The 10000-nt window shown below is 47.5% G+C and overlaps 1 protein-coding gene across 1 annotated transcript in view; it reads left to right on the plus strand.

Moving 5' to 3' along the window:
- Positions 1-10000, plus strand: part of slc41a2b (solute carrier family 41 member 2b) — a 40028-nt gene that overhangs the window by 21827 nt on the left and 8201 nt on the right. Inside the window, exon 10 of the mRNA XM_062518470.1 lies at positions 1722-1870. Coding sequence (XP_062374454.1) covers positions 1722-1870 — 149 coding nt within the window. The remainder of the gene's footprint in view (positions 1-1721; positions 1871-10000) is intronic.

The raw sequence follows: 10000 nt of genomic DNA on the forward strand, positions 1-10000 counted from the left end.
CAGGGGGTATCCATCACATGAGTCAGCCAAGGAGCTAATTTGTATTTGTACTAAAACCCATCGCTCTAATTACAATGAGCTTCCAGGGCTCAGGCCTGTGATGAAGATGGAAGTGGATAATTGAGGCTCGGCTTTGAGGGATCTGTGCTCGTCTGCCTTGCTTGGCATCGACCTCTCGGAGACCTGGATACTGTGGACCATCCACCTCTCGGAGGCCTGAGCGTTGTGGACCTTAACGCTGTGTGTGTGTGTGTGTGTGTGTGTGTGTGGGGGGGGGGGGGGGGGGGGGGGTTGGTTCACGTGGCTGTGAAGACAAAAGGTAAAGGCAATGAGCAGTCTCAGTGGAGACAAGAAGGCTTCAGATATCCCAGTGAGTGTGTGTGTGTGTTTCATGACTGTGTCTGTGTGGATGTAGTGTGTGTGTGGATGTGTGTGTGTTTTTTGTTTCGTTTTGTGTCTACGTTGCGTGTGTCTTGAATAGAATCCTTAATTGGAAGCTTGAGAGAGCCGAGTGATCCCATAGCCTCTGTCTCTCTCAGACACACACACACACACACACACACACACACAGAGTATCCGTAATGCACACAGTAAATCATACACTCGTGGGCTTCAGTCTATCAGCAGGCAGGCCCAGAGCGGAGGCAGTGGCAGAGCCATCCATTACAGCAGCAGCCCTCTCACTCTCTTTCTCTCTCTTTCTCTCTCTCTCTCTCTCTCTCTCTCTCTCTCTTCTCTCTCTCTCTCTCTCTCTCTCTCTCTCTCTCTCCATAATCACACGAGGATGGGGATTGGACCTCGCCCCCATTCTCCTCCATTCTCTTTCCCACTCACTTTCCCTCTCATACACACACACACACACACACACACACACACACACACACACACACACACACACACACACACACACACAGACACACACAGACACACTCACACAAAACTCACACACATTCCCTCTCTCTGTTGATATGTTTGTCTTTTCTCTATTCAAAACCTCTTTTCATGCACGAAATGCACTCGGTGTCTAAACGCTGCCAAAGCTGAAGTTTGCAAACACAAACCGAGAGCAAACAAATGTGACGTGTAATGTGATCATCACCATTGCGTGTGTTTGTCTCCCTACTCTAGTTATTCAGCTATCTAGTGGTAAATATTTGCTCTCTGTCTCAGTCTGACTTATTATTTTCTCCCGTTTTTTTTTAATACAGCACTCTCCTAACTGTCAAGTACTCTCATTCCCCCCAACTGTCTTTTATTCGCTCCCTTTTTCCTCTCCTCTCTCTTCCTCTCTTCCACCACTTCTCTCACCATGTCTCTTTAACTTCCTGTCTGTATCAGGTGTTGTCATGCATGAGGTGTTTTGAGGGTGCAGTTATGTAATGGTGAGAGTGCTGGGGAAATGAGTGTGAAACCTCTTGTCCTCCCCCTCTCTCTCTCTCTCCATGCTCCCTCTATCTCTCCTCTCTTCTCTCTCTTCTTTTCATTTTGTTTCATTTCTCTTCTCTCTCTCTCTCTCTCTCTCTCTCTCTCTCTCTCTCTCTCTCTCTCTCTCTCTCTCTCTCTCTCTCTCTCTCTCTCTCTGTCTGTCTGTCTGTCTGTCTGTCTGTCAAATTCCAGTTCAAATTCAAAAGGTGGTGATATACAGTACAAAACTATCCAGAAAAGAGAAATATGTTAGTCAAATATTTACATCTCGCGCTTTCTGCCCCCGTCTCCCTCAGGAGCCAATCACCGCTCGGCCCAGGTGCTGCTGTCGCTGGTCGTCCCGGGTCACCTGATCTTCCTCTACACCATCCACCTGATGAAGAGCGGCCACACCACGCTCACGCCCATCTTCACCTTCGTCTACCTGGCCGCCGCCCTTCTCCAGGTGAGCTGAACATGCACCTGCCGCCGATGCCATTAGGGGAATGCTAGGTTCAGACTATGTGGTTTTAGCCTGATATTTTTTGTCCGTAGCCAACAAATATGTAGTGCTGGCCCTAAATACGAGGGTCAAAGACGACACTGAAGGAGGGACCGGTCTTGTATTGTAGTGACCAGTGGGGTGTGGCTAGCGATGCCCCCATGGCAAGTATTTTTGGGGGATTTTCCCACCATGGTGTCCCAAAGTCAAATTGTCACATGGTCAAATTGTGGCTATTTTAAAAGACGATAACCACCTGAACCAGGCATAAATGAACCATGTTTTTAAAATGTGCTACAGTATACAAAAAAAATTGACATTGACATTGATGAGCCACACCCCTTTTGGGATGCTGCTAGCTGCACTCCCAGAATGCACTCTGGCTTCAAAATAAGAGTTTGAGCTCTGAGCGCTGAACAGATCTTCTTTCGTCCAGCACCCTTTTCCTCGGGCCTCTGCCAGGCTCAGTCCATCAAGGGGTGGCGGGCAGATGACTGGTACTTGACTGATTGACATTCCCGATGGACTCTTTCACACATACAGTGTTGCTGTCAATTTTTGTTCTCTGATCGCACCCTTGGCATCTGCAAGCGGGCAAGTGTTGACAGGTTGGTGGGATGATTTGCTGAGGGGAAAATAGTTATTTGTAGCGAACTCCAGCAGGAATGGAAGGGTAAGAGTTTTGCAAAGGACAGTTCATCTGTATTTGCATTTGATTTATTTTGTATGTGTATGAAGTTTCATAACCGTTTTTCCTCCTATTTGTGTGTTTTTCACTCTTTCTGTGTGTGAGCATGCAATATATTTATGAGCGTCTCTGATGAATATGTTTTATGAATATATAACCATGTGTGTGTGTGTGTGTGTGTGTGTGTGTGTGTGTGTGTGTGTGTGTGTGTGCGTGCAATATATTTTTGAGAATCTCTGATGTATACCTTTTATGAGTATGCGCGTGTGTGTGTGTGTTTGTGAGTGTGTGCGACTGTGCGTGGAATATATTGCATCTCTGATGTATATCTTTTATAAGAGTGTGTGTGTGTGTGTGTGTGTGTGTGTGTGTGTGTGTATGTGTGTGTGTGTGTGTTTGTGAGTGTGTGCGTGCAATATATTTTTCTGCATCTCTGATGTATATCTTTTATAAGAGTGTGTGTGTGTGCGTGTGTAATATACTGTATTTTAGAGAATCTCGGATGTATATCTTTTGTGTGTGTGTATGTATTTGTGAGTGTGTGCGTGCAATATATTTTTCTGCATCTCTGATGTATATCTTTTATAAGAGTGTTTGTGTGTGTGTGTGTGTGTGTGTGTGTGTGTGTGTGTGTGTGTGTGTGTGTGTGTACATGTACGTGCTCAGGCTCCCAGGGGTCTGGGCCTGTGTGGAGAGTGTGTGGGAGTGCGGATGAGTGTTTTCTCTATGCTGGCGGATGGTCATTAGAGCCTATTAAGAGGGTCTGGATGGGAAGGCATCAGTAAGCTCATTCACTGCAGCAGGGAGCCAAGGCACGCCACCACTGGCAGGAATGCAGCGCCATACTTTAGTGTGTGTGTGTGTGTGTGTGTGTGTGTGTGTGTGTGTATGTGTGTGTGGATGCAGTAGCCATGGGGATAAAATAATAAACAAATATCGATCCTACATTCCCTTACACACTCACACACACACACACACACACACAGACACAGAGAGTCTGGAGTCCTGAAAGAAAGAGACCGATAGAGTGCAGAACAGCCTGGTCCTCTTTGATATGATATGATCAGAAACTTCTCTGTGCCTTTGCTCACTTCTTATCCCTTTCTCCCCATCTCTTAGTTTCACACACACACACACACACACACACACACACACACACACACACACTTTTCTTCAGCTGACGGGTATCATTTTTTGTGTGCTGGATTAATGGCCTAATCAGAGTAGTGTCATGCATGGACAGGTCATCTCTCCAGCTCTCCCTCTAGTTCACTCTCCACCTCCATCACTGCCACCGCCATCGCCACCTCCGTCTCTTTCTCTTTACGTCGGAATCTATCCCTCTGATCACCCTCTCCTGCCTCTCTCTCCCTCTCCTCCCTCTGCTCTCCCTCTCTCTTCTGCCTCTCTCTCCCTCTCCTCCCTCTCTCCCTCTCCTGCCTCTCTCTCTTTTTGTTTTATACTTTTTTCTTCTGCCCTCTTTATCTTTCTCTCTCTGTCTCTCTCTCTCTGACTCTCTCTCTCTCTCTCTCTCTCTCTCTCTCTGTCCCCTGCTGCCTGTGCGGCAGTAGTTCCCTCCCACGCGAGGAGGGACCAGGCCAGGCCAGGGCACACCAGGCTGCCTCTTGTGGTCTCTCTCCCACCGGCCGCTCTCTCCTGCTCCCTGGTCTACTGTAGGTGGGTGGACAGTGAGGGATGCCTCAGGGTGGGAGAAGTGAAGGGTGAGGGTTTGTGAAGGGTGGTCACATCATGGAGGGCTGCCTCCTGTAGTTAGAGTGTGTGTGTGTGTGTGTGTGTGTGTGTGTGTGTGTGTGTGTGTGTGTGTGTGTGTGTGTGTGTGTGTGTGTGTGTGTGTGTGTGTGTGTGTGTGTGTGTGTGTGTGTGTGTGTGTGTGTGTGTGTGTGTGTGTGTGTGTGTGTGTGTGTGTGTGTGTGTGGTCACATCATGTCATTGGAGGGCTACCTCCCGTAGTTAGTGTGTGTGTGTTCTCTAGTGGTCAGCAGACAGCAACGGCAATGACAAAGTCATTGTGCACTTTGCATCATTGTGTTTGGGGTAAAGAGACAAAATTAGAGAGTGCACACATAAATTGTGTGTGTGTGTGTGCGTGTGTGCGCACGAGTGAGTATTGTTCTATATGGATGTCAGCAGCAGGTTAGGCGTGCACCAGTGTCTGAGCTTGTGTGTGTGTTTACATGTTTGTTTATGCGTGTGTGTGTGTGTGTGTGTGTGTGTGTTTATGTTTAGGAGGTCTCCTATAGTTTGAGGCTTGAGGCCAGATGTGTTTGTTCGCTGTCTGCATAGGCAGGTAGTTATACACAGCACGTTATCGGCCAAGGGAAGCAAGACATAAACTGTGTGTGTGTGTGTGTGTGTGTGTGTGTGTGTGTGTGTGTGTGTATGTGTGTATAAGCATCCTTTGTTATAGGTAGCAGCCAACACTGTTTTGGTCTGGCACTAGAACAACACCCTTGAGCATAATTGTCTGTGTTTGGAATAGCAGCCAACAGTAGCTAGGATGTACTGTGTCTCTGTAGGAAGTGTGGTTGTGTATGTGTGTGTGTGTGTGTGTGCGTGTGTGTGTGCATGTGGTATGGCTGCCAACAGCATGTTGGAGCTGCTCCAGAGACACGTGTCAGTTGGCGCCAGTAATGTGGAAGCCAGTAGAAGGACGGAACACAAACTTAAAACCTCTTTTTGTGTGTGTTTTTGTGGGAACTGATGGCAATGAGCAGGAATTGGCTGTGCTGTACAACACATTAACTACGATTTACTATGAATAGCATTGACTCAGTCTATATATTGCCTTGCAGTTGAGAACTGTGGTTCCAACAGGCCCATCATGGGATAAAAGCTATGGATGAATGAGCGGTAGAGGTCACCAATATGGTTTTTCTGGGGCTGATCCTGATTCAAATCTGTAGAACTCAGGGCAGCCGATTGCCAATATATGACGCTTTTTTTTTTGCTTATATGCTTGTCCAGTTATTATTTTTTCTATAATTATTGTATATTTGTATTATTCTACACAACATCTCACTGTGATACATTAAAGGCCTACACACACGGCCTACAATTTATGGCTGGCGACCAGCAACATTTAATAGAATCTATTGACGTGAATGGAGCAGCACGTACAACAAGTGGAACGACGGTCACTGCATCGCTCTAATCGCTCCCTTTCTATTCTTCAGGGCGATTTTGAGACGTTATAATAGAAAATAGCTATCTGGTCAGTGTATCTCCACTGAATGGATGGGGGATCACGTCACCATTAATGTGTGTAGTAAAGAGGAAGATAATTCCACGTATTTGTCTGTCGCATCACCGGCCGTGCGTGGTGGGTGTGTGAGGGTCGACGGTCGATCGGCGGTCGATTGGACACTCAGCCTCCAAAGGAGAGAAGTCTTGGTCTTCAGTCATTTATCTCCGGAACCCCGTTACTGGGTTTTGTTATCGCTGTACCGTGTACCGTGTTCAGTACCGTGTGACTAGTTGAAAGCACCCACTCAATTTAGTTCCAAAAGTAGTTTAATTTTATTCGCACAACATCTCGTATCCAACCAATTACACAGGATTACAGGACTTTGAAAGAATTTAAGCCCTTGCTGTTTGCTCCCAGTAGTTACAACGTTGTCTCATTTTAAAAGTTGACGTTACTGTACCTTCCTTGGGCAGCATTGCTAGGGTCTACCGGTAGAGTAGCTATTTGATTGACTCAAAGGGCAGTGTAGCGTACAGTATGTGTCACCACACCTGGGCTGCCCGCAGATGCGCCTGCCTGTTTATCAGCTTAATATGCTCGGGCAGTATTGGCCAGCGCCTATTATTATTACAATTGGAAAAACGGGCCTGATGAGTCAGTCGACCTCTACAACGCATCAGGTATGTCTTTCCAAAACATTAGGATGGTTTGTGTGTGTGTGTGTGTGTGTGTGTATGTGTGTGTTTATGAATATTTAGATTAGGGCTTGAGCGAGCAGCAGTTTGCATTTGCATCAGGGACATGTCCGTGGTAGCCAGGAACATTGCCAGGAAAACTCTTCTGCGGTCTTCTCTCTCTCTACACACACACACACACATGCGCGCGCACACACGCGCACACACACACACACACATAGAGATGGCAGCCCATAGTAGCAAAAACATGGCGCCACACAGGTACCAGTATGTTTGTGTATCTTCCGTGTTTAGTCTGTGGACTGCTGGTCACACTGTACGTGGTCGCAGTGCCAGAATACTGCCTTTCTGTCTGCCTGTCTGTGTGCCTTGCTGTCTGTCTGTCTTCCTAGCTCTCGTCTGTCTGGCTGTGTGTTTGTCTATCTATATGCCTGTCTATCTGTGAGTCAGTCTGTCTGTGTCTGTGTGTGTGTGGGGGATGGGGGGGGGGGGGGGGGTCAGGTTGGTAGATGTATATATGTGTGAGTGTGTTTGTGTATGGATAGGTAGTTGGATAGGAGGTAGCAGTCTGCAAGGCTGCCTAGAAGTAAGTGTGTGTGTGTGTGTGTGTGTGTGCGTGCATGCATGCACTAGTAATGTACCAGCGAATCCTTTTCAGACATTTCTGTGCGCAATTTCCATAATTGCTTCTCTCTCTTTTTTTTTCTCTCTCTCTCCCTCTCTCTCTCTCTCCCTCTCTCTCTGCCGTGCACGTTGCCTCCGTCTGCCGAGAAGCGCAATTACTTTCCTCCGCAAGCCCGCACTCACCGACACCATCGAATCAGGCCTGCTAATTACTGTGTAATCAACTCTCTGCAAGCAAGAAGAGAGAGTGAAAGAAGGAAAGAAAGAAAGAAAACGAGAGAGCAGGGAAAGCAAGAAAGAGAGAGAAAGAGAAAGAGAGAGAGAGAGAGAGAGAGAGAGCAAATGAGAGGGATGAAGAAGGATGGATTGCACTAAGGGAAGAACTAGGAAAGAAATGAGAATGGAGGAGAGACTGGGCTGAGGCCAGCATCACACAGAGAACGAGTGGCAAGGGAGGAGAGGACGTCGGAGAGATAAGGCGGTAGGGCTCCCCGAAGAAATGGCCCAGGCATTGCAGTTTTCCACACAATGGGGAATCAAAGCCTCTTGTAGTGTCTTGTAGTTTTCACAACACGAATGAATGGGTGAGCTGATGCATTGCAGTTTGTACATGGTGGGGAGTCAAATCTCTCGTAGTGGTTGAATGAATGGTTAGCCAAACAGGCAAGTGAGTTATGCTAACCCCCTCCCCAGCCCTGCCTGATTGGGCTCCCAGAAGGTGTACTCCTGTCAGGCTGAGGCTGGCAGCTAGGCTACAGTGCAGTAGTTAAAAATAGCTTAACCTGCTATGTAATTCCCTGCAGATGGGGCTTTAGATGCATAGATTCTCCTTTTTATATTTTTCCTTTACATTAATTCATGGCTTTCATGCAAAATGGATGACGAGAGGTGCAGTACCACGTCAAGAAGATAACATAGAAAACTTTCCAGTATTAAAATATGTGCAGAGGGAAAGATTTCTGTTCTGGTTTCTGTTCTCTCTCTCTCTTCCTTCCTCTTTCTCTCTCTCCCCTTGTCCAAGCTTGAATAGTGTGTCTGAATGTGTGTGTAGCCACAGGGAAAGATTTCAGTTCCTGATTCTCTCTCTCTCTCTTTCTTTCTCTCTCTCTCTCTCTCTCTTTCTCTCTGTCTCTCTCTCTTTGGCTCTCTCCCTTCGCTCTCTCTACCCCCCCCAGCTTGAATTGTGTGTCTGGATGTGTGTGTTGAGTCATCAGCATGCCTTCAGAGTCTGGCACACACAGTGACCTGTCCTCGCACTCAGACACCATGTTCCTTACAGTGACCCCTGACCCTCGACATCCGACCCCTCCAGGGCCCGGAATGTTCCAGGTGCTCGGAAGAGAGTGCTTGCGTTAGGTACACAAACATTTCGGGGGGCCCAGACGTAGCTACGCTGTTAACCTGCGGCCAACGCAATGCTCGGGGTTTCCCCAGGGGCCCCTGATGATGGACCCACGGGGTCTCCCGGGCCCCTGAGCAGGGGTCCCTGCGGGTAGGGACAAAAGGAACAGTGTTTCATCAAAGCCCAGGGACTCAGGCTGAGTGGCAGGGGCCACACAAAGAGAAAGGAGGGAGTGTGACCTCACATCTGTAGACATTTGTGTGTGCACACACACACACACACACACACACACACACACACACACACACACACACACACACACACACACTGTACATGCATACTTCTTTTTCGGACCCAATGTGTCACACACACATACTCACACACTTTATCTCTCTCATATACACACACACACAGATAAAGGCGTAACTGCAGGAATATTGACATGGAAACCACTCTTTTAACACACACACACACACACACACACACACACACACACACACACACACACACACACACACACACACACACACACACACAGGCTTAATTGCAGGAATATTGATGGATTTCTACCGACGTGGAAACCACTTTGTCAGAACACACACACACATACACACAGAGCTATATTTTCACAGACGTGGCACACTCCCATACAGGCTCCCAGAGTTTCACGGACATGGAAGCACACCCATGTGAACATGGCCCCACAGATACACCCGTACTTTCAAAGAAGGGTAAATACTTTCATGCAGGCACACACACACACACACACACACAGAATGATATGTCCTCTAGGGCTTGGAAGTTTATGGTATGTATGTGTAAGTTTCCCTCTAGAGTGGTGCAGTGTGTGTACTGTGTGTATCTGTCCGTGTGTGTGAGAGAGAGGGAGAGAGAGAGTGTGACGGAGCTAGAAAGTGAGGGAGGAATTAGTGTTCGAGAGGGAGCAAAAGAGAGAGTAAACAGTGAACTCTGGAGGAGCTGACATCTCTCTCTCTCTCTCTCTCTCTCTCTCTCTCTCTCCCTCTCTCTCTCTCTCCCTCTCTCCTGCACAGAGCACACTGCAGGCCTTTGAGCAGACCTACATCAATTATGCATTTTTCAGAGGAAGAGTAAACAGAAGGCGTGTGTGTGTGTGTGTGTGAGAATGTGTGTGTGTGTGTGGTGAGTGTCTATGTCTGTCTGTCTGTCTGTCTGTCTGTGAGTGTGCATTTCAATAGGCCAGACAGTTGCCCTGTTAATAACTCTCTCCCATCTGGAGTTGTGTCTAAATCACACTTTTAATAACTTAACTGTCAAACTATATTAAAAAATCTCTCTCTCTCTCACTCTAACTCACTCTCTCTCTCTCTCTCTCTCACTCTCTCTCACCCACACACTCACTCTCCCTCTCTGTCTGTCTCTCTCTCTCACCCACTCTCTCACCTTCACTCTCTCTCTCTCTCTCTCTCTCTCTGTCTCGCCATCTCTCCATCTGCTTGAGTTTCTGGAAAACTCCGTGGGCACAGGGCTGTTTGCTGAAGGAGGACTCCCAGAGCTGTTG

This window comes from Sardina pilchardus, chromosome 17, assembly GCF_963854185.1.
Source record: "Sardina pilchardus chromosome 17, fSarPil1.1, whole genome shotgun sequence".
NCBI lineage: Eukaryota > Metazoa > Chordata > Actinopteri > Clupeiformes > Clupeidae > Sardina > Sardina pilchardus.